This window comes from Palaemon carinicauda, chromosome 3 (genome assembly GCF_036898095.1).
Source record: "Palaemon carinicauda isolate YSFRI2023 chromosome 3, ASM3689809v2, whole genome shotgun sequence".
Taxonomy (NCBI): Eukaryota; Metazoa; Arthropoda; class Malacostraca; order Decapoda; family Palaemonidae; genus Palaemon; species Palaemon carinicauda.
In genome coordinates, this window is record NC_090727.1 from 21715712 (window position 1) to 21740961 (window position 25250).

A 25250-nucleotide genomic window follows, 5' to 3' on the forward strand; every position below is an offset into this window, starting at 1 on the left:
ATTATATAGTAGTGTTGATCCTGTTGTCCCTTTGAATGAGAATCTAGTCAACATAATTGACAGGCCTATCCCACCTCGTGTGCTAAGGTACCAAATGAAGGACAAACCGTGGTTCAATGATGATTGTAGACGTGCTTATTTGGAGAAGCAGGAGGCCTATCATCTTTGGAAGGGTAACAGATCAGATTTGACCTGGAATAACTATACTCAGCTTACAGCTTTTGCTCAGAAAGTTTATGCTTCAACTGAAAAGGAGTACAATTTAACCATAAAAGAAACACTTTCTGGTACAACTCAGGAACATAAATGGTGGTCTACCCTTAAATCTGCACTCTTTGGTGTAGATGCAACAGTTCCTCCTTTACTTAAACCAGATGGCTCAGTCACTCACTATCCAAAGGAAAAGGCAACCCTTTTGGCTGATGTTTTTGACAGGAAACAGAGTAATGAAAAACTTGAACTTCCTCATTCCTGTTTTCCTGAAGCTAAACTAGTTTAGCTTTTCGATCTCGTGAGATTAAAGCTCGGTTGATGGACCTTGATGCTTATGGAGGTGTAGACCCTAATGGTATTTTTCCTTTGTTTTTTTTTATAAAGACAGCAGATTTCTTAGCTCCAAAGTTATCTGTTATTTTGCGCAAGTTAGCAAGAAGAGGAGGTTTTAGCACTTGTTGGAGAATTGGTAATGTTACTCCTCTATGTAAATGTGTTTGCGGTAGCTCAAGTCCCACTGATTACCGCCCAATTTCCATAACTCCCATATTATCTAAAGTTTTTGAACGTCTTGATAGGTTTGCTGAAGGTAACCATCTACTTCCTAGTTTGCAATTTGGTTTTCGTAAAGGCCTTGGAGCATGTGATGCCCTTCTTACAATCTACAATGCTGTACAAAAATCCCTTGATTGTGGTCAGGAAGTTTGTATGATTGGCCTTGATTTTAGTGCTGCCTTTGACCGTGTTAACCATGAGGCCCTTGTTTTCAAACTGAAACAGTTGGGAGTGGGTGGGTCGTTTCTTAGCATTGTTATTGATTTTTTAAGTAATAGATCTCAAAGAGTTGTTGTTGACGGGCACCATAGTGAGTATAGGAATGTGATATCCGGTGTTCCACAGGGAAGTGTTCTTGGCCCATTACTTTTCATACTATATACACATGACATATGGTTTGGCCTAGAAAACAAGCTTGTTGCATATCCAGATGATGCTACTCTCTTTGCATCAATTCCATCCCCTGAATGTAGATCTGGGGTTGGTGAATCCCTTAATAGAGATTTAGCTAAAATTAGAGCATGGTGCAAATTATGGGGTATGAAGTTGAATCCTAACAAAACTCAAAGTATGATTGTAAGTAGATCAAAGACGGTGGCTCCTCAACATCCGGATCTCAGTATTGATAATGTTTCTTTAAATTTGTAGGACTTTCAAAATTTTAGGTGATTCTCAACAGCAAATTTACTTTTGAGAAACATTTAAGGTCTGTGTCTTCTTCAATTGCACAAAAAATTGGCTTATTGAGAAAGTCTTTTAAGATATTCGGTGATCAATCTATTCTGAAGAAGTGTTTTAATTCTTTTATTCTACCTTGTTTTGAGTATTGTTCTCCTGTCTGGTCTTCAGCTGCTGATTCTCATCTTAATTTGTTGGACAGAAACTTACGGTCTATTAACTTTCTTATTCCTGATCTAGATATTAATCTCTGGCACCGTCGTTCAATTAGTTCATTATGCATGTGTAATAGTTAGAATAGTAATATTACATGTTTAAAACAAATGACGTAATATGTCATGTTGGTTGGAAGAGCTAACCGTGAGATTTGCTATAGTCAGTCAAATTGTAAGCAGGATGTAAGATGCTGAGTTGCCATTCTTTCTTAATGTCAACACATTGTCTCTTCGTGTGAAAGTTTGTGACGTCACCGGATGCAGGTGTCTTCCGATTCCGTCACTTAGCTAAATTAAAGCAAGTATACGATATTTGGGATATCGGTAATTTGTTCAGTTCATATCTAAACTTCACCAGAATTGGTCATGTGGACCAACACAGCTTCCTCCAGTGATGGAGATGTTTAACTCAGTTGTTTATTCACAATAAAACTTAAAAACCACTAAGATGTGTTCAGTAAACCATTTAAATACATCTGAAAACAACTCATACTCAAATGTGTGCTTAAGACAGTAGCACACCAATAAATGGTGGCAGCGATTAAACTCTAAGACAGCAATTAAACTCTAAGAATTAGAGAAATATCTTCAAGACTTCAAAATAAATAGCTGTAAAACCAGAGATATATCTTCAAGACTTCAACATAAAAGCTGTAAAACCAGAGAATGATCTTCAAGACTTCAAAATAAAAGCTGTAATACCTGATAAAGATCTTCAAGAACTCAAAACTATCTACAAGAATCTACAATTTTGACTAAGTCCAACGGAAATGCTAACACCAACATATGTTAGTATACAAATTGAATCTTCAATCAACATCCTAGGAAACCCAAGGACTGGCATTCAACAATTGCAAAACATATCCAGGAAGAACTACATTCAACAAGAAACTAGAACGAGACATCGCTAACAAAACATCAAGAGAGAGAGAGAGAGAGACGACGAGTCGACTTCATATAAAGCTAAGTACAGAGATTTTGTATTCATTTCAGTTTGGGCAGTGAAGTGTAGTTATCACAAGTCGTTAGTCAATTATTACTGGGGTGAGTGAATTCCTAAACTTTGTTATAAGAAACTCCGAATTCTCATTTAGAATTTTTCTTTCTTTGTGCTAATTCCTTTTTCTTTCATAAACTCTTGGGGGGAAACGTATTGGGATTAGTAACATTGTTGGGGGAATTTTATTATACATATGCGTTTACGCAGTGGGCGTCTGTACTCATATAGATATTTTGATAGGATTGAAAGGGGTCAAAGAGATAGAAAAAAAAAAAATACAGCAGTCATGGCTCCTCCTGTCAGCCCTACCCCTGGACCTAGTGGTGTAGGCCAGGCTAATCCTCCTCCAATTGTGACGCTTGTAAATGCCAGGTCAGCAATCCTTCCTTTTCAAGGCCGTGTCAACGGGTTCTTGCCACAAAATGTGGAGTCATGGATTTCATCCGTTGATGCCCATTTAAATGCCAAACAAATCGTAGATCCTTTTGTACAATTACAAGAAGCTAAAAGTTTTATAGATTTTTCTAAGGGGGATGCGAGTGCGTATTTAAGAGGTGTTTCATTTCAGGAAGCAGTTACTTGGGATGATTTCAAAGTTAGGTTATGCGCGATCTATGGGGGTGAGGAAGCTTTGGATGTAGTGTTAACGTTACGAAATACACTTAATCAAGCCACTATGAATCGGCTTAATGTTGTTGAGAGAGCAGCTCTCATAGCTGATAGGCTTAACGAATATCAGGACATTTTAGGTAATTCCACTTGGGTTACTAACGATAATATCTCCGTGAAAGATTTTTTACGATTAATGTATTTAACTTGCATGACACTTATGTTGCCTGAAGCTTTAGTACGGTGCTTTGATAAGAAGTTAATGCCTGCAAGTACGGAATTGGATGTCTATAAACAGATAAAGAAACACATGTCCAAGTGTCCAGATCTCGATCCCGTGTTAACTCAAGTTTTTGCTAAGAATGAAACAAAACCATAAACAGTGAACGTAATTAACAATCCAGTAGCGGGAGTGACGTGTTACAACTGCAAACGTCAAGGTCACATAAGCGCAGACTGTAGAACGAAATTTTGTTCAGTTCACAACACAGGATCACATTCTTATAGTCAATGTTACGCGCGTAAGACACAACAATATCCTAGAAATGCACAGTCAATTCCACAGTCAGTTCCATATGGAAATAAAAAGAAAAATCCTCATTTTAACAATAAGAAGAAACAACAAAATGTCAATGCAGTTCAGAGTCCGAAACAAACAAACACTTCTTCAAATATCGCTGAGCCTGGGCCGTCAAACCAGACCTCGCAAAGTCAGCCTAATTTTCAGAATGTGCAGAGCAAAGCAAATACCACATAGTTAACTCTAGAGGGGAAGAGAGTGATGTTGGGTCAAGGTCATTTATGTCAACATCAATAGTATTGAATAATCAATTTAATGTTTTATCAGATAATTGTGAGACAATAGATTTTCCTATGAAACACACGGCCGAATTAAGTAAAACAGTGCATGCTCCCGTAGATTTGCAACGAATTCATACAATAATAAGCCAAAATGAGTTACGGCCAACCTTATATGCTGTAAATTTAGAACACAAATCCTTTACGTTATTTTTTGACTCTGGTAGTCCACGTAATATTATGGATTTGAAGACGCATCATTTGTTGTTTTCGAACTTTCCGATTGAAAAATCAGGAATTACTTTCAGGTATAGGAAATAATGAATTAAACGTCATAGGCATAACTCATATTCAGTTCAGAGTCGGTAATCGCACGTTTGCCGATACATTTGTTGTTGTGAAAAACATTAATATGTATCCAGCTGTAATTATAGGATACCCATCTATGGGAAATCAAAACATTATCTTAGCTCCTGCAAAGCACGGCGTGTATATCAAAGGGAAATTCTATAAGTCTTCTAATACTTTAAAGTCAGTTTTGGATAAAAAGGAGACGACAAATGTAACCGTAACGTACGTTGAAGAACCAATAACTTGTCTCACTAATAAAGAAATAATATACGCGACCCAGCAGAATTCTCGTTCACCCGTAATATCATCTTGCACGCAATATATCGAACCAAACATACCTTCGAATTTAATAGTGCAAATAAAGAAAACACTACCGGGATCTGAAATATTAATCCTTTCCGATACTTTGCAAACCAACGGATTGTCTGTCACACAAGCTATTTATACAGTAGGCTCACATCAGCAATGTAATATCGAAGTCTGTAATCATTTAAATAACACTTTAGTAATTCACAAAAATCAACATATCTTGGATGTAGAAGTTTATAAACATCGTATTCTTACCGTTGCTGAAATCAATCACTCTCAATCAGTTGCGGATGAATCCCTTTTGCGATCTATTAAAAATAAAATCAGTAAGGACATTCAAGACGAAGAAATTCAGCAGAAAATTTTTGAACTTTTAAATAAATATACAGATGTCTTTTCCACTACGGATGGATCCTTAGGAAAAACAGATGTGATCGAGCATCAAATAAGGTTAAAAGACAAACAGAAAATTATATATGTACCCTCGTACAGACTCCCTATGAAATTCCAGAATGAAATAAATGATGAAGTAGGTAAAATGTTAGAGGAAGGAGTCATTAGAAAATCAAATAGCCCTTATAATTTTCCTTTAATAGTTGTACCGAAAAAAGATCGAACATGGCGTATCTGCGTCGACTTTCGTCGTCTAAACGAGGAAACGATCCCTGATCGATTCCCAGTGCCATGTACTGACGATATTTTGTCTTTGTTAGGTCAGAACAAATATTTTACCAGTTTGGACTTACTTAAAGGCTTTCACCAGATATCATTAGAAGAAGATAGTATCCCATACACAGCCTTCAGCACAGCCAGGGGACATTATGAATTTTTACGGATGCCTTTTGGTTTACGTTGTGCTCCTATAACATTTACAAGAATGATTAACATAGTGTTTGGAGACTTGTTAGGGGATATATTGCATGCCTATATGGATGATCTTGTAATCTTTTCCAACACCTTAGAGGAACATCTACGTAAGTTAGAACTAGTACTACAGAGATTAAGACAACATAACTTAAGGGTAAAGATTAGTAAGTGTGAATTTTTCAAAACAGAATTAATATATTTGGGTTTCATGGTGTCAAGCCAAGGTCTTAAAGTAGTCCATGATAAGGTGTCGGCTATACGTAATTTTCCCATACCTACTAATGTCAAGGGAATACAGCAATTTCTGGGTTGTAGTGGATATTACAGGCGTTTTATACGCAACTATTCAATAATAGCCGCTCCTTTAACTGATCTTACGAAGAAGGGCGTAGATTTCATATGGTCTGAGCAACATCAACAGGCGTTTAATACTTTGAAAGATGAACTGTGTAGTTCTCCTATCTTAAAATTTCCTGACTTCGGTAAGGAATTCTTCATTGCAACAGACGCCTCAGACTTAGGAGTAGGAGGGGTATTGCTTCAGCAATATGATAAACAGTTTTTCCCGATAGCTTTCTATTCTCGAAAATTGAGAACTTCCGAAAGTAAGTATGCAGTAATAGACAAGGAAGGACTAGCTATTGTTAATTCGCTAGTGCATTTTAAGTTCATAATTTACGGTTATCCCGTTAAGGTTCTTACTGACCATAAACCACTAACAGAGTTCTTTAAAGGCTTCAATCACAGCCCTAAACGAACTCGGTGGCATTTAATCATTCAAGATTTTGGCGCAAGAATCGGGTATTTACCTGGGAAAGCAAATATCATTGCGGATGCATTATCACGCAACCCCGTGTCATCTTGTACGGAGTCTTTAGCTGAATTAATAGATATATCAACATCCATGCCTATTGTAAAAACAATATCTGAACAAGAAGATTTAGGCTGGAGTGCTGAATTGTTACAGACTGAGCAAAGAAAAGATCAGAAAATAGAAACAATTATAAATGCTTTGAAAGGCAATCATAAAGAAAAAGAATATATAAAGTATAAGCAGCAGAATTGTAATCAAAGATAATATTCTGTGTAGGACTGTGACAAGGAAAACCCGCAATACACCACATGTAACTAACGACCAGGTAGTAGTACCAAACTCACTTGTTTCCACTGTCCTGAATTGGTTGCATTCAAATCCATTACATGGACACCCTGGGTTCTCATTAATGTCACAGAAAGCCAAATCATTGTTTTATTGGCATACAATGCTTACAGATATAAAAAGACACATAGCTAATTGTCGCACGTCAGGAAAACAAAGGGCATACGAAAACACCTGTCAGCCTAGGAGCTTATCCTGTTCCCAATCAACCCTTTGAAAGAATACATTTAGATTTGTTAACAGGATTTTACAAGTCAGACAGAGGAAATAAGCACCTCTTAGTAATTATAGATGCTTTAACTCGATATACAGAACTAATAGCGCTTAAAACTAAAACTGCGATTGAATGCGCTAGGAAGTTTTACGAGTGTTACATTTGTAAACATGGAATTCCACACATGATAATCTCAGACTCGGGTGGTGAATTTAATAATCCCTTTCTTACCTCATTGTGTGAATTCCTCAACATAAAGAAGGTTAATACCATGATATATCACCCAGAGTCGAATGGGCTAGTGGAAAGGGCAAATAGGAAGATATTGAATATATTAAGGGTAACACTAGGGGGATCAGACCCCAACTGGGATATTGCAATACCGGCGGCACTGAGTACTCTGAATCATTCATATCATATATCAATTAAAATGTCACCGCATGAAGCATTGTATGGTACCCCAGTTAGAACACCTTTCCATGTATTAACGCCTACAACTAATCTATCAAATCCTTTAAAAGAATGTATAAATGCAAGTATAAGTCGATATGATATCCTTCGAAAGAATTTAGAAGAATCACAAATCATAATGAAAAGGAATCATGATAAAATAGCGAAACCAACTAAAACATATACCGTGGGTGATAACATCTATATTCAAATCAATGTCAGAAAAGGGCTCAACTATAAACTAACACCTAAGTTTGAAGGCCCATTTAACATTTTGGAAACATTAACGGCCAATAGGTTTAGAATTCAAAACGTAGCCCAACCCACGGATGAGAGAATAGTACCATTGTCTCACATAAGAAATTAAAAAGAAAAGAGAGGAAAAGAAGTCAGGAAAAATTTTATTTTTTTTTTGTGACTAAAAGTTTTCTTTTTAATACAGGAGTAATTACATATATTTTTTCTCGTTACAGGTTTCCAAGATGAATTTTTTGTTGTTGGGAGTGATATTGTTCGCTCAGACATTTTTTTCGTATGGGATGAGTTCTAAGACTAAGAATATATATTTTAAATATGGCAATATAGTTGAAAGACAAGAAGACATTTTTATTACGTCAACCAACGTAATTGTCGAAGTGCATATGCAAGCAATTTTTCTTCAAGAGAATGATGTCACTAGCTTAAGAACCGCCATTTCAAGGTTTTCTGCATCATTGGATGAGTTGCATAGGAGACATTTTCATTTGACTACTAAGAGTTTGCTTGGATCAACATTAAAAGTTGCAGAGATGCTATCTGATGACTTGAAAAATAAGACTGGAGAGACAGGATCTTTGGCTTATGACCTTTTGATGTGGACTGTAGGACACGAACAAAAAGAAAGACGGAATCCGTTCATTTATGCTGCATTAAGCATCTTTGGGTCTGTTGCAAGTTTAGGTTTAGGACTTTCCAATCGTCTTAAAATTAGTAATCAAAATAAGAAAATTGAGTTCTTGACTCATAAAGATGAATTGATTATGTCAGAACTAAGGGATCAGTTAGCTTCAATCAATAAAATTATGGATTTGTTAAATGAACATTCAGATAATATCGTTCAAATTATGGAAGTACAGGATTTGTTAGCAACATTAACGTATTATGATTCAAAGATAGATCACATACATAACAGAATTGCACATTTCATTGAGAAATCCAAGGATTATGTAGAAGCTATCACGTTAGCAACTAAAGGTGTATTGTCGCCCCATTTGTTGCCTATACGTTACTTAAAATTAGTTCTGGAGAACGGAAGGGATAAACTAGGCTATGTTCCTTTGTTAGACGAACATAGGTTAGAATTTTATTACAGCCTAATTACAGTAAACGTAGATAATAACAAGATTAGGATTACAATTCCCTTTGATTCTTCTGATGCCTGGCAATCTTACAGGATATCACCATTTCCGACTTTCATGACAAATCACTCAAATCCAGTAATATCCAGTTTGACAGGACACGTATTGATTTCCCCAGACAAGGAAACATATACGGTCATTAAAGACTTAAATCAATTAACTCACTGTTCAGACGCAATGGATAGAAAAATATGTACAGCTGACTCATTTGAATTCCGTAAAAACTTAATGGATTCATGCGAGTTAGGTATAGTGCTAGACGGTGCTCTCTCCCATACAAGTGAAAATTGTCTGGATAGGCTTTATCCCTTTGACAATAAAGAATTCAATTGCAGACTAAATAATGGCTCGTGGATACGATACGACAAGGACGGCTTCAATGTATCATGCCCTGACGGATCCACATCCTTCAACAACATCTTCGTCGCAGCAGATGGCTGTATCGGGACTTCCCCGAATTCCATGGTGACTGGCCTACGGACAATCATCAGAGAACGAGCTTACTTCGCGAACTTCACGTGGACCTCTACAATGCCCGCACTTCCTCTCCCCTACAACGGAAGTGTGGCAAAGCGCTTGATGAAACTTACCGAAAAAGACCACCTGTCACCGACTTACAAAGAGATTCTTCACCCTATATTACTGGCTAGTTTTTGTGTAACGGTGTTAATTTTTATCGCCGTGAACATCCTTGTTTGGCGTAGGCTGACCTGCTCAGCTAGCATGTGTCCCAGTCTGTCTCTGAAAATGGAGGGAGACAATTAGCATCTTATTTTTGTTTATACTTTCAAGAGAAGCTTTCTCTTTACCCAGTCAAAAGTCTTTTGAGGTCTCGTCACTCATGTCATTATCATTTACAAGTCAAGCTGTAAGTCTACTTGGATCATTATTATTATTATTATTATTATTATTATTATTATTATTATTATTATTATTATTATTATTATTATCATCATCATTATTATCACTATCAAATGAAAGAAAATTTACCAGATCCCACTAGTCAAATTTGATTCCTACAGAGCTGGCTCAAATTTATTGGGAGATAAAATATATATACCAAATCTTATTCATAAAAAATAAGTTGGAAATTCAAACCTATGAAAAATACATATTAAAATTTTATCTATTAGGCCTGTTTTGTAAAAACATTAAAATCTAAAAAACATAAAATGTCAGATTATTTGCTGTCCAAAACCTATCTGTGCTTACATCATCTCCTCCTCCCACGCCTTTGACACAAAGGATCTCGGTTAGATTTCGCCAGTCATCTCTATCTTGAGCTTTTAATTCAATACTTATAAACAGTATATTCATAAAATATAAGTAATTTGACAAGCACAATGCTGCAAGCAAGAGGGCCATGATCGGCAAAGCAGCCCGGTACGAAAACAGACGTGTAGATGTAAAGATTAGTATATCATCATCATCTCCTCCTACGTCAATTGACGCAAAGGGCCCTGATTAGATTTTGCCAGTTGTCTCTATCTTAAGCTTTTAATTCAATACTTCTCCAAACATTGTCTCCAATTTCACGCTTCATAGTTCTCAGCCATGTAGGCCTGGGTCTTCCAACTCTTCTAGCACCTTGTGGAGCCCAGTTGAAAGTTTGCTGAACGAATCTCTCTTGGGGAGTGCGAAGAGCATGCCCAAACCATCTCCATCTGCACCTCACCATGATCTCATCCACATATGGTAATCCCACCTATAGTTTCATTTCTATAAGTAACAAAAAAATAAAATACCATTTTAAAAGTAATAAGTAATTTTCCTAATTTACAAAAGATCCTCAATATACAAAATTAATAGGTTATAAGAAAAGGTTTGTAAGTTAAATTTTGTTAAATCTTAGTCTATGATAGGCATAACCTGCCTACTATGCCTTTAGCTACAAAAGTCAACAAATACGAATTAAAATTACAAGTTTATTGCAAATGTTGTTTTTCTTACTATATTAAATGATATAATATTGTTTTATTAAAGTATTTCTTTATATTATCTTTATTTTCAGTTGGATGTGTTTTTATCTACGGATGATTGTAAGATGAGGATATTTTGTACTTGGGAAAAATAAAAATTACCTTCAAAACTTCTCTTATTTTCCTGACTTCGACAAAGCTGTAACAGCTGTTAAGCCTTTGCTATTATTACTTGCTAAGCAACAACCCTAGTTGGATAGGCAGAATGCTATAAGCCGAAGGGAGAATAGCTCAGTGAGGAAAAGAAACAAAGGAAAAATGTTATTTTTATTAATAAAATAAATTTTTGAATATACTTACCCGATAATCATGTAGCTGTCAACTCCGTTGCCCGACAGAATTCTATGGAGGGATACGCCAGCTATCACAATACTAGAAGGGGGTGTACTTACCAGCGCCACCTGTGGCCAGGTACTCAATCATTTGTTGTTTACACCTCCTCAATTATTCCTCGGTCCACTGGTTCTCTCTGGGGAGGAAAGGGAGGGTCGATTAAATCATGATTATCGGGTAAGTATATTCAAAAATTTATTTTATTAATAAAAATAACATTTTTCAATATTAAACTTACCCGATAATCATGTAGCTGATTCACACCCAGGGAGGTGGGTGAAAACCAGTGTACATGATTAAAGGATAGCTAAGTATCCCCAAATTTCATATAACAGTTATCTCAAATAACAATGAAATAATAAGTACCTGGTAAGGAAGTCGAATAGAACCGTTACTCTGCCTTTTATTTAAAGTTCGTCTTCCTTACTGAGCGCAGCGTTCCTCTTGGAGGCTGAATCAACCCAAAGGTGCCAAAGTACAAGGGGTTGCAACCCTACTAAAGGACCTCTACCAAACCTTTAACCCAGGCGCTTCTCAAGAATGAATAGACCACCCGCCAAATCCAAGGATGCGGAAGGCTTCTTAGCCTACCGTAACAACCATAAAAACAACAATAAAAGTATTCAAGAGAAAGGTTAAAAAGGTTATGGGATTATGGGAATGTAGTGGCTGAGCCCTCACCTACTACTGCACTCGCTGCTACGAATGGTCCCAGGGTGTAGCAGTTCTCGTAAAGAGACTGGACATCTTTCAGATAAAATGATGCAAACACTGACTTGCTCCTCCAATAGGTTGCATCCATAATGCTCTGCAGAGAACGGTTTTTATTAAAGGCCAACGAAGTAGCAACAGCTCTTACTTCGTGGGTCCTTACCTTCAGCAACGCAAGGTCTTCCTCCTTTAAGTGAGAATGTGCTTCTCTGATCAGAAGCCTTATATAGTACGAAAGCCCATTCTTGGACATGGGTCTCGAGGGTTTCTTGATGGCACACCATAAGGCTTCTGACTGTCCTCGAATAGGTTTAGACCTCTTCAGATAATATTTGAGAGCTCTGACAGGGCAAAGAACTCTCTCTAGTTCGTTACCTACCATGTTGGAGAGGCTAGGTATTTCGAACGATCTAGGCCAAGGACGTGAAGGAAGTTCGTTCTTTGCTAGGAATCCAAGCTGAAAAGAACATGTAGCTGATTCGGTTGTGAAACCAATGTTCTTGCTGAAGGCATGAACCTCACTGACTCTCTTAGCTGTTGCAAGGCAAACGAGAAAAGCAGTCTTGAGGGTAAGATCCTTGAAGGAAGCTGACTGGAGAGGTTCGAACCTAGATGTCATAAGGAACCTTAAGACTACGTCCAGATTCCAGCCTGGAGTGGAAAGACGACGTTCTTTAGACGTCTCAAAAGACTTGAGAATGTCTTGAAGGTCCTTGTTGGAAGACAGGTCCAAACCCCTGTGGCGGAGGACTGAGGCCAACATGCTCCTATACCCTTTAATTGTAGAAGTAGAAAGGGATCTCTCATTCCTAAGATGAATAAGGAAGTCAGCTATTTGGATCACAGAGGTATTGGTAGAGGATATTGAATTGGCTCTACACCAGCTTCGGAAGACCTCCCACTTAGACTGGTAGACTCTACGAGTGGAAATTCTTCTAGCTCTGGCAATCGCACTGGCTGCCTCCTTCGAAAAGCCTCTAGCTCTAGCGAATCTTTCGACAGTCTGAAGGCAGTCAGTCGAAGAGCGTGGAGGTTTGGGTGCAACCTGTCTACGTGTGGTTGACGTAGAAGGTCCACTCTTAGAGGTAGAGTCCTGGGGAAGTCGACTAGCCATTGACGTACCTCTGTGTACCATTCTCTTGCAGGCCAAAGGGGAGCAACCAGCGTCAGCCGTGTCCCTTCGTGCGAGACGAATTTCTGCAGAACTTTGTTTATAATCTTGAACGGAGGGAATGCGTACAGGTCGAGATGGGACCAGTTCAGAAGGAAAGCATCTACATGAACCGCTGCAGGGTCTGGAACAGGGGAACAATAAAGCGGAAGTCTCTTGGTGATGGAGGTGGCAAACAGGTCTATGGTAGGTTGACCCCACAACGTCCAAAGTCTGTTGCACACACTCTTGTGGAGGGTCCATTCCGTGGGAATGACCTGATTCCTTCTGCTGAGGCGATCCGCTGAAACATTCATATCGCCCTGGATGAACCTCGTGATCAGAGTGAGGTTTAGACCTCTTGACCAAATGAGGAGGTCCCTTGCGATCTCGTAAAGGCTCCTCGAATGGGTCCCTCCTTGCTTGGAGATGTAAGCCAAGGCTGTGGTGTTGTCTGAATTCACCTCCACCACTTTGCCTAGCAGGAGGGACTTGAAGTTCAACAGGGCAAGATGGACTGCTAACAGTTCCTTGCAATTGATGTGGAGTAATCCTTGTTCCTTGTTCCACACTCCTGAGCATTCCCGTCCGTCCAAGGTCGCACCCCAGCCCGAGTCCGATGCATCCGAGAAGAGAAGAAGATGGGGGGTCTGGATGGCCAATGATAGACCCTCCTTGAGAAGAAGATTGTGCTTCCACCACCGGAGAGTGGTCTTCATCTCTTGGTTGATAGGGATAGAGACTGCTTCTAGAGTCGAGCCCTTGTCCCAATGAGCTGCAAGATGGAATTGAAGAGGGCGGAGGTGGAGTCTCCCCAGCTCGACAAACAGGGCCAGAGATGAGAGGGTCCCTGTGAGACTCATCCACTGTCTCACTGAGCAATTGCTCCTCTTCAGCATGCTCATGATGCACTGTAGGGCTTGGTTTATCCTGGGGGCCGATGGAAAAGCCCGAAAATCCCGACTCTGAATCTCCATTCCCAGGTACACAATGGATTGGGAGGGAATGAGTTGAGATTTCTCTAAATTGACTAATAGACCTAGGTCTCTGATTAGATCTAAAGTCCAAGAGAGGTTCTCCAGACAACGACGACTCGTGGAGGCTCTCAACAGCCAGTCGTCTAGGTAGAGGGAGGCTCTGATGTTCGATAAGTGCAGGAATTTCGCTACATTCCTCATCAGATGAGTAAAGACCATAGGAGCTGTGCTTAGGCCAAAACACAGGGCTTGGAACTGATAGACAACCTTTCCGAAAACGAATCTCAGGAAAGGTTGGGAGTCTGGATGAATGGGAACGTGAAAGTATGCATCTTTCAAGTCCAATGAGACCATCCAGTCCTCCTGTCTGACCGCTGCTAAGACCGACTTGGTCGTCTCCATTGTGAACGTCTGCTTGGTGACATACTCGTTGAGAGAGCTGACGTCCAGCACCGGTCTCCAACCTCCTGTCTTTTTGGCCACAAGAAAGAGACGGTTGTAGAAGCCCGGGGATTGATGGTCCCGGACTATAACCACTGCCTTCTTCTGCACAAGTAGCGACACCTCCTGTTGCAATGCTAGCCTCTTGTCCTCTTCTTTGTAGTTGGGAGAGAGGTTGATGGGCGATGTGGTCAGAGGCGGTTTGAGGCAGAATGGAATCCTGTAACCGTACCTCAGCCAACTGACAGACTGTGCGTCTGCACCTCTCTTCTCCCAGGCTTGCCAGAAGATCTTGAGCCTGGCACCTACTGTTGTCTGGAGAATCTGAGAGTCAGTGCTTTCCCTTGGATGTCCTGGGTCCTTTCTTAGACTTGCCCCTGTGAGAGTCTGGACGGGAGCTTCCCCGGCTGGGGGCTCTACCACGAAAGGGCGGTATGAACCTAGTGGCCGGGGTATCAGCCACTGGAGAGCGATAAGTCTTGGGGACAGAGGTGGTAACCTTAGACTTACGAGCCGATGAAGCTACAAGATCGTGCGTGTCCTTCTGTATCAGGGCAGCCGACAAGTCCTTAACTAGCTCCTCGGGAAAGAGGAACTTTGAGAGTGGAGCAAAAAGGAGCTGAGACCGCTGGCACGGTGTAATGCTGGCTGAGAGGAAGGAACACAGTTGTTCTCTTTTCTTCAACACCCCTGATACAAATAACGACGCTAGCTCACCCGATCCATCCCTGATAGCCTTATCCATGCAGGACATAATTAACATGGCAGAGTCTTTGTCCGCAGGAGATGTTTTCATGCTGAGGGCTCCCAGGCACCAGTCGAGAAAATTGAACATCTCGAAAGCTCTGAACAACCCTTTCAGAAGATGATCCAGGTCTGAGAAGGTCCAACAAACCTTCGAGCGTCTCATCGCAGTCCTCCTAGGCGAGTCCACCAGACTTGAGAAGTCAGCCTGGGCAGAGGCAGGAACTCCCAAGCCTGGTGCTTCCCCTGTGGCATACCAAACGCAACCTTTCGATGCGAGCTTCGTTGGAGGGAACATGAAGGAAGTCTTGCCCAGGTGTTGTTTAGACTGAAGCCAATCCCCTAAGATCCTTAAGGCCCTCTTGGAGGATCTAGCTAGGACAAGCTTAGTATAGCACGACTTAGCTTGTTGCACGCCTAGCGAAAACTCAGATGGAGGAGAGCGGGGAACAGCAGAGACGAAGTGGTCAGGGTAAAGCTCCCTGAGTAGAGCCAAGACCTTTCTAAAATCAACAGACAATGGAGAAGGCTTAGACTCCTCCACGTCTGATGAGGGATCAAGATGTGCCTCCTCATCATCCGACACTTCATCAGCAGAAGGTAGCGAAGCAAAAGGACCAGAATGCTGAACCGCAGAGTCAGAATGGGAAGGAACAACAGCAGAGGTTTCCTCAACTTGAGGGAAAACCTGAGGTTCAGACTGCATAGGTTGAACAACAGTCGGAGCAGAAGGCAGGTGCAAGGGTGAAGGAGGATGACTCCTAGCAAGAGTTGCACCCAAGGAATGCACCAGCTGAACGGAGGACGGAGGCGGAGTAGTCCATTCCTGTTCCTGTGGTATGAGTGGAGCGTGAAGAGACCGAGGCTGTGCAGAACAAGGTAAAGTTCCCGCAAGCAGAGATGTCTGAGGAGCAGGATCAGGGTGCACAGGTAGAGCTCGGTGCAGCAGCTGAGGAGACTGACTCACAGGTGGAAGAGGTTGTACCTCCACCGAGAGTTGCACCGCCGGTGGAGCAGCCAGGGGAGGAGGAGGAAGAGTGGAGTAATCCTCCTGATCCCAAACCGAAGGTTGCCTTAAAGAAGGCTGATGCTGAACAACACTGGGAACAGTGAACACAGAAAGTGGTTCAACATCGTACGCCTGGCAGATGGAGCTGCGACTGGGTGCAGCGAGTGCAGGCGGGTGCAGCACAGGCTGAACGGGTGCAGGAGGTTGGTGCACCACCGGTGCAGGCGGGTGCAGCACAGGCTGAACGGGTGCAGGAGGTAGGTGCACCACCGGTGCAGGCGGGTGCAGCACAGGCTGAACGGGTGCAGGAGGTTGGTGCACCACAGGTGCAGGAGGAGCAACACTCTCAGCACGACACTCACGCATCAGGTCCGAAAGCTGAGCTTGCATGGACTGAAGCATAGACCACTTGGGATCAGCAGAGACAGTAGCAGACTGAGGTAAAGCCATAACAGTGGTTGCACCACCGGTGCAGCTCTGTTGTACCTTACTCCTCTTGGGCGGAGTACAGTCGCTAGATGACTGAGGCGAGTCAGAGCTGAGCCAACGACTGCAACCTGGCTGAGCACTCGAGGGCTGGACTCTGCGTTTAAGCGGTCTAGAGACCTGAGACCAACGTTTCTTCCCCGAGAGAAGATCAGCGGACGAGCGGAAGACGGGCTCAATCGTCTGCAAGTGGGAGTGACGGTCTGTGGAAGACACGCCCGCAACCACTGAGGATAATTCTGTGCGCCTAACAAGGCCTGCCGAACCCTTATGCCCTTCGACATTGCTTCTCCCCTGGGCTTGGGAGCTTGCAAGAGGTCCCGGACTGGGAGAACGACTGGCTCGCACAGAAAAATCCCCACGCACCACACTGGCACTAACACTAGTACAAGGCACTGCACCGACACTAGCACTCGTCACAGCACTGGCACTAACTTCACCCACTGAACTCTTGGCCTTCAACTCTTTCACTTCGGCCATCAGAGACTTATGGTCACTAACCACTGACTCTACCTTATCGCCTAAAGCCTGAATAGCGCGTAAAACCACTGACATATCAGGCGGAGGGCACACAGTAGGATCGGGGGTAGCCACTACAGGGGTAGGATCAGGTTGGGGATCATGAGATGAGGAAAATAAAGAAGAGTGAGAAGAACTCCTCCTAGCTCTAATTCTCTCTAACTTAGAAGAATACTTTAAAAGTCGGACAAAATCCAATTCCGAAAGTCCGGCGCATTCCTCACATCGATTTTCTAACTGACAGGGTCTGTCCCTACAGTCAGAACAAGCGGTGTGAGGGTCTACCGAGACCTTCGGAATACGTCTATTGCAAGACCTACATCGTCTATGGGAGGGGGCTTGCGAAATGTCAGACATTTTGTTTTCAAGAGAAGTCAAAGGGAGATCCAAAAAACAAGCAAAAATTCGTTAACCGTTAAACTGAATTAAATAAAAGCTATCTAGCTAATATCAGAAGGTTTCTAGTAATGCGACAGCCGTAAATCAAAGAGAATACATCACCAAATAAGCGAGAATAAACTCGAAGACCATAAGCGTATCCCAGAACGTCTAGCCGGAGGCACGACAGAGGAATAATTGAGGAGGTGTAAACAACAAATGATTGAGTACCTGGCCACAGGTGGCGCTGGTAAGTACACCCCCTTCTAGTATTGTGATAGCTGGCGTATCCCTCCATAGAATTCTGTCGGGCAACGGAGTTGACAGCTACATGATTATCGGGTAAGTTTAATATTGAAAAGTAAAATATCTAAAGAACAGTACGTATTAACATAAAAACAAATTTGTATTTCTGCTCCTAATATTTTCTATATCAATTGTTTTTTTACTTCTCTTGAAGTTTATCTATTTCTTTATTTCCTTTCTTCAGTGGGATATTTGTCCCTGTTGGAGCCCTTGGGCTTATAGCATCTTGCTTTTCCAACTAGGGTTGTAACTTAGCTAGAAGTAATAATAATAATAATAATAAAAATAATAACATTAGGGAACCAGTATTCAAATTTCTAATAATTTTGTTTAAAGTTCCTGGTTTTCTTCCAATTGCGTGCCTTTTCTTTATTAATTCGGCCAATGTACTTGATCACCAAGGGACCGAGCGCTTCATTGGTCAAGCATTAAGCAGAGGCATAGATTTATCAGATGCTTGTCTGATAAAGTCCACAAAGAATTCCTTTGTTTCATCATGATCTTGTGAATAAGTGAAAGGAGGTACATGACCCATATAAAACTTAAACTTATCACAGTTAGCTTTAATTGTATTATAACGCAGAATGGGAAGACTTTATGCGTCCTAACGTGGTTATTAATATATGGAAATGGTCACTGCTATATGCTTTAAAGGTCGTCTAGTATGTTCCATTCAAACCGATCAAGAATATTGTTGGAACAAAAACTTAAGTCTATTGAGCAATATGTTCCAGGAGTTTTTGAGTAATAAGTTATGATCATACACTCGTTATTCAATCTTGGAACCATTTGTATTAATATTCATAAAATTAGTATCCCAAATAGGATTGTGGGAACTGAAGTCTCCAATCAGTTGGAAATCTCCTTGCTTATCTGAAAAATCTTTAGCTAAATGTTTCAAATCATAGTTGTTATAGGGTTGATTGTACATATAACTGGGCTTCACAAGGCACTAGAAGAGTTTGAAGACACAAGCTTACATGGCTGACGACTATGAAGTGTAAAGTAGAAGGTGATGAAAGGAGAAATATTGATTTAAAAACTCAAGATAGAGACGACTGGCGAAATCTAACCGAGGCCCTTTACGTCAATAGGCGTAGAAGATGATGATGATGATGAATATTAAAAAAAAAAGAGTTAATATTCAAATAAACTTTAACTCAAGATACAGCAATTGAATTTCTGACGTGTTAAGATTCCCAGCATCAAATTACATTATTATGAACATAGAATGCAGCTCCTAATGCATCATCAGAAGGGACTGAACGAGATGCTAGAGAGTTATTTCCTACAGAAAGAATAGTATCGTTCATATGCTGTAATCATATTGCAAATAGGGTTTTAAAACCATTAATATTCGATTGAATTATCTATGGATTTCCTCAGGGCAAAGCATTACTTCAACTTTTCCTGACGATAAATTTGTCCAACTCTTAGCATTACTTTTTTTTAATTAGATTTTGGTTTTTTAGATATAATTTCCTGATGTTTACTTTGATTATGATATGCTTTCCTGATCATCATTTAAATTATGGTTAAGCTTTTCTATAAAATTTTCAACATGAATAGTGCCTGTTGCACGCTTTTTTTATTGGATAATCAACATACATATAACCATTGGGTTATTTTTCCTGTTGAAGCCCATTATAGGGCTTATAGCATCTTAATTTTCCAACTAGGGTTGTAGTTTAGCTAGTAATCATCATCATAATAATAATAATAATAATATTAACCCTTCAATAATGGGCCCCTGGTTTTACACATAGGCAGGTTTACATTCCAAATCTGTAAAAGATTATAAAAATATCCAAAACGGTCTAGAATATTTACATGCGTAATTCGCCACAATAATCTGTGTCAAAAACTTTTCATAATAACAAATCATTCTATTTCTAGCTTTCAATTTTTATAGTAACATATAATTCTATTTCTATCTTTCAGTTTAGTCTGCCTTTTTTATTCTGATAAACTTTAATATATTCATTATTTTCATTTCCTATTATCAAGAAATTATGAGAATCTTTCCATTTCAGGTATACCTGGAAAATCGAAGCCATATTCTGAGGTGTAATCACTTATCTAAATGATTTTTATCATTATTGAAGATTTGATTAAGTTCTAAATAATTTTTAGATAAAAACTGTGGGTAATATTATAGATTTAGAACAGAGAATTTTAGAGCATGGAGGTAGACCCCTTCACCAGTAAGGCCACGAATGTGAGTGACCACAGGACTGAAGAAATGGTGAATATGTGGCCAATTGCTACACCCATTTGTACCCTATCTTTTGGCCTACAGGCTTATCTTATAGTAATCTATACTCTGAATTCCTATCCTAAATCTGGGCTAAGGAAGGAAAATAAATTTCTTAGTTCTAATCTGGTAAAAGAATTGCTTCATCTGCAAGACTTGGAGTTCATATCTTTGCTTGGCTTAAACCAATACCAGAAGAAAATTAAATCTTTAGTGTACATTCTTTGATACCTTATTACAGAAGGTCCTGTACTCTCAAACTTAATTGGTTCCAAGAAGCTGTTTGTGAGTCAAATTGTTTGCAAGTCAAATTTTCTTGAATTTTGTCCTAGTACAAGTCTAACCTGAATTCCATGCCAATGATTTCTAGCTACAAGTCAACAAATTGCCAGGTTTAATATATAAAAGATATGTTCTTACAAATGTTGTTTTGCTACTGTTTCAAATGATATAATATTTTTTCACTCCAGTATTCTTTATCTTTGTTATTTCTGCTAGATTTGTCTTTGTATCTGAATTTTTGTAAGTATATCTAACAGTTCGTTTTATTCTTACATGTCTACAGTACAGTACTGTACACTGTACTGAATGCCCCGTGGTAAGGGTGTACGAATACTACCAACGTACGTCCTTCGTGTTATAGAAAGCGATTAAGATGTAGTGGACAGTGAAGTGTTTTAGCAAAAGGCCAACTGCCAATAACTGTGGAAACTGCTGCCTTGCAGTTGGGCTATCAAGTCAAAGTTTAGGCCGACTGCCAATAACTGTGGTTGATGACTGCAAGAGCATGCGATGGTAAAAACCATCTGTCAGATTACTGTATAAACCCGATGATTTTAGAAATATGGATGCAGCAAGGGCAACCCCTGTAATTAGCTGGCAAACAACCCTTTGATGTAGGGATAACGGTGGGAAAGAAGACCCGTAACCCAGAAGTACAGTACTGAAGTTTCATAAAACTTATTCACTGTAAAAGGTTTCCGTCATCCTGTGCATGTTAATTAAAGAGAGAGAGAGGGAAAACTATGCTTTATCATTCAGTTGAATCTGAAGTACAGCCACTTTGTTTAGTGAAAATTAAAATGACCTTCCTATCAATTTTCACAAATCAAAATGGAAGACAAATGTAAAAAACATCCAGTAAATCTCATGAGGTTTCAACACTTATAATTGTTATTAGTTGATCAACCAGAGGAAGAGAGAAAGCACACTCTGACATATCAACAATTCCTCAAGATTACAGTTTGCACTGAAGATTTGAAGCATGTCAACACTGAAATCAACTTCTTTTATTCCCTTGAAAGATGAAGAGTTCTAATAAAACCTAAGAGTTCTATTACATGGACTATGTTTCAACGCCACCGTATTATTAGTAAATATAATACTCTTGCAAATCTCCCTACTTGTTTACCTACATAAAACAAGAAGAAACTGAATAAGTACAGTATATAAAAGTAAACAAAAGGATACAAACCTATTGGGTACTTTGAGTATTCTATACGACGGTCCCGGCGTGTGTCTTTTCAAGAGGGGAGTCTGATTTCCATCCAGCTGTATCGGAGTTCCGTCGACTTCGCCCCACGTCATGAAGGGGGAGGCGTCCACGCCGGGCACCGGGGAGGGCGCGCTTACGAAGCTGTACCCGTTGGATTTCGGAGTATCTTTGCCCAGCTCTTTTCCTGGAATTAGAATGGAAAATAAGTTACATTGGCTCTTCAGCAATGCATCGGAACCCCAACAAACATTGCACCATTTAATGGAGGTCCCAAACTTAAAAACAATCAGATATACAATCACAAATAATCCATTTGAAATCGTAAATTTCAGTATCAAAAGTTCATAATAAAACTGTAATAAAACAAGACGTCATTTGCAACATGAAACTATTCGTTGACTTTTGCAGATGAAAATCGTAGGCCCGTGAGTTAGGTGATGCCTAACGTAGGCCTAGATTCAACAAAATTTGACTTATAAACAACTTCTTGGAACTTATTCATAGTTTGTAACTAGAGAACTTTCTGTATATATTTTGCATGCACTCTAATCGTCTCAGAATTATAGCCATTTTATTCAAATGTTTCTGCTACTTCACATACCCTACGTCTTCCTATCCTCCTCCTCTTCCTATCCAGGAAAATTTTTTGAACTACCTTAGGGACAGTCATCTCTACATGACTGAAACATCTCAAAGCCTTCTTTAAGGCTGTGACAGCCTACTGGAAACATCCCTGCCTACCAATATGCTAGACTGGAGTTCAAGACCCACTTCAGCTTCATAGTCTTTAGTAATGTCTGCAACCTTACCGTCCTTGTGTGCTAAGGATAAGGGGTTTGGGGGAGCCTATAGGTCTACCTGCTTGGTCATCAGCGGCCACTGCCTGCTCCCTGGTCTTACCTTGGTTGAATAGGGGCCTTAGGTTTTGATTTTATGTATATGTGATCAGTCTCTGGGGCATTGTCACTGTCCCTTGACTCTACTATTCATGAGTGATCTTTAAACATATTTTCACTTATATGACCATTTTCAATTCCACCATATCTTTAAACTTCTCAACGCTTCAATCTACATCACTACATCTATACCGAGCAAAACATTCTACCTTTCACAATCTTGTACTAAAGTCATAGATACACATCCTAATACCTATCACATTTACTTCCAAATACTACAAATATCAACTTGTATGTTTCCATCAACCATGTCTAAATTCATTGCTCCGTCTGCCTGGGTTGTTGCTATCTTTAAAATGGTTCTCTTCCTCACATTTGCCTTCGACGTTTTATACTACCACTCGTCTATACACTATCCCCTATCAAAATTACATCGTCTGCTATCTATTTTCACTACCTCCTATCAATACATAGTTTGCTGACATCAGCTGATTCCCTCGTACCAAACATCATCATCCGTCCTTTATCTGACTTCTTGTATTACTCCATCCATACAGATATTAACCAATTTTAAAGACATGACCATCTAGATCTTTTATATTATTCTGAAAAATGAGTTATAATAATTGACAACGTATCAATATCAACTAATTGACAAAATTTTCGTATAAAAACTGATAGAGGAATAAGATTAGGAGAAAGTTATGAAAGTATTGGAAAACATTGATAATAATTGAAAAATAACTATCCATTGTAAGAACATTGAGAGAGAGAGAGAGAGAGAGAGAATTTTGTATTGGTCTTAACTATACAAACCAGAGGCTTTGGATAGGAGTATGATTTCGGAGAATCTCTAACGGCCATAAGCTTTTATCGAGGTAAACACAATTGTCTGACGGGTGACCTTTGACCTGGGTTCTACAGGGTGGTTGAAGCAGGCAGTGTAACCTAAAGGTCCTAGGTTGGCGTAATGAAAAACACAAATGACTTTAAAAACTTCTTATTTGTTCCTAAATGAAATAGAGACCATTAAATTTTATAGGCGACTTATCCCAAGCAAGGCGGAAGGCCCTATAACCAATCTGGCTGATTAACCGACCCGAGAAATGTCAACGTACTTTGTTCCCGTAGAGGATTGAAAGTCGTGACTCAGGTCAACCTTCCAATGGCCTGAGCTAAATGTCGCAGGTGTTAGGCAAGGTCTCCACCAGGAAATGGACGACTGTCACTGAAGAATCTATCTCCTTGAGGATATGGCATCTGAGATGTGAGGACCTATATGAGCAATATCCATCATCCCCTTATCATACAAGGAAGGGAGAGATACTTTAGATAAACCATGAGAACATCTGATGGGAAGACTCTCCCTACTGCAGTGTATATCACTTTCTCGGGCACTCTATCCTTCTCTAGGACATGAAACTTCCCTTTTCCCAGTTGATCACGATCCCCAGATCATGGCAAAACTTAAGAAATCTGTCTCGATCCTGGAGCAGTTGCCTCTTTGAGGACAACTAAAAGCATTCGTCCAGATTTCTCAATAAGTGGATCCTGTTCAAGTGGGCCTAAACTGAAACAAGAGTGAATGCTCACATAAACACTTGAGGAGTGATAAACACTCCAAAGCCTAGGACTTCAAACTGGTACACGATTCAATCAAGAACAAAGTGGAGGTAATTTCAGTCGGACAGATTGATTGGTATTTGAAAATACATGTCCTTGAGATAAATCAGAGAGCAGTAAATCTTCCTTCCTGTGCTTGCCATTTCCATCTTTAAAGAACTTAGTTGAAGAAACTAGTTCAAAAGAAAGAGATCGATGCCTGGTCTCCATCAGGAACAGCTGACTGAAAAATTCTGGAAAGCAATCTAAGGTGACTTTACGAGCATTCTTCTTCATCATCACCTTTACCCCTGCAACGAGCATCAAGGCTTTCTTTCATCTATTCCTACCTATGTCACCATTCCTGGTACAGCAAGGCTGGTGGCAATCTCTGTGTCGGACGAAGAAGGCTACTCCATTGTAGCGGACAAGGAAACATCAAGGATAGCCTCATCACATCTCTCCTCTGCAGGTGATACAGCCAAATATGAGGGAACAACTTCAGAAATCTTCTGGGTCCTAGCAGCAGCCAGAACCTCAAGAAACTTTTCTGCTGACTGGGCATCATCATCACCTAAATAAGGCAACAACTTACCAAGATCGAGTTCCTTGAGAGAGAAGCAAGCAGGTATTATCTTCACCAGTAGAAGGCAATATTCCTCTCGCTCAAAGGACTCCCCAAGCGTAAGACGGAGACTCCCTTCCCCTTCTGAATTCCTCTGGAGGCCAAAGGAGACACAGAGGGTTTCGTACACAAACCTGGGAAGGAGGACCTGAGGAGTCCGATGGCAATAAATCTATTTTAAACTACTTCTTTCACTTCATTGTGTACTATGCTCACGACACAGGCAGCCCCCCCACACTCATTACTGGGGAAGACTGCAAGCAATCATATCCTCTGTACAAACTACAAGGTTGATGGGGACCTAGGTCAGTCTTGCTCATATACTGGCCGCATCTTCAGCCATGCCTGCAAGGCCAAAACTACGTGTCTCCCCAAGGAGCCGATATCATCACCAAACACACTGAAAAGAGAAACCATAAAAGACCATGAAGTTAGCCGACTCGCTTGGCCGAGGCCAAAGCTAGCAGGAACACCGTCTTCCAGGTTAGGTGGCGATCTGATGCCTGGCGTAATGGTTCATAGGGAGGTCT

General features: G+C 40.2%; 1 protein-coding gene across 4 annotated transcripts in view; it reads right to left on the reverse strand.

The window, feature by feature from the left end:
• Positions 1-8663: 8663 nt before the first annotated feature.
• The window catches only part of LOC137638212 (splicing factor ESS-2 homolog), a 322644-nt gene continuing 306057 nt past the window's right edge, over positions 8664-25250 (reverse strand). For all 4 annotated transcript variants that reach the window (XM_068370301.1, XM_068370298.1, XM_068370299.1 and 1 more), the window contains 2 exons: positions 21577-21781; positions 8664-9556 (listed from right to left, as the gene is read on the reverse strand). In XM_068370301.1, coding sequence (XP_068226402.1) covers positions 9445-9556; positions 21577-21781 — 317 coding nt within the window. In that variant the 3' untranslated portion in view covers positions 8664-9444. The remainder of the gene's footprint in view (positions 9557-21576; positions 21782-25250) is intronic.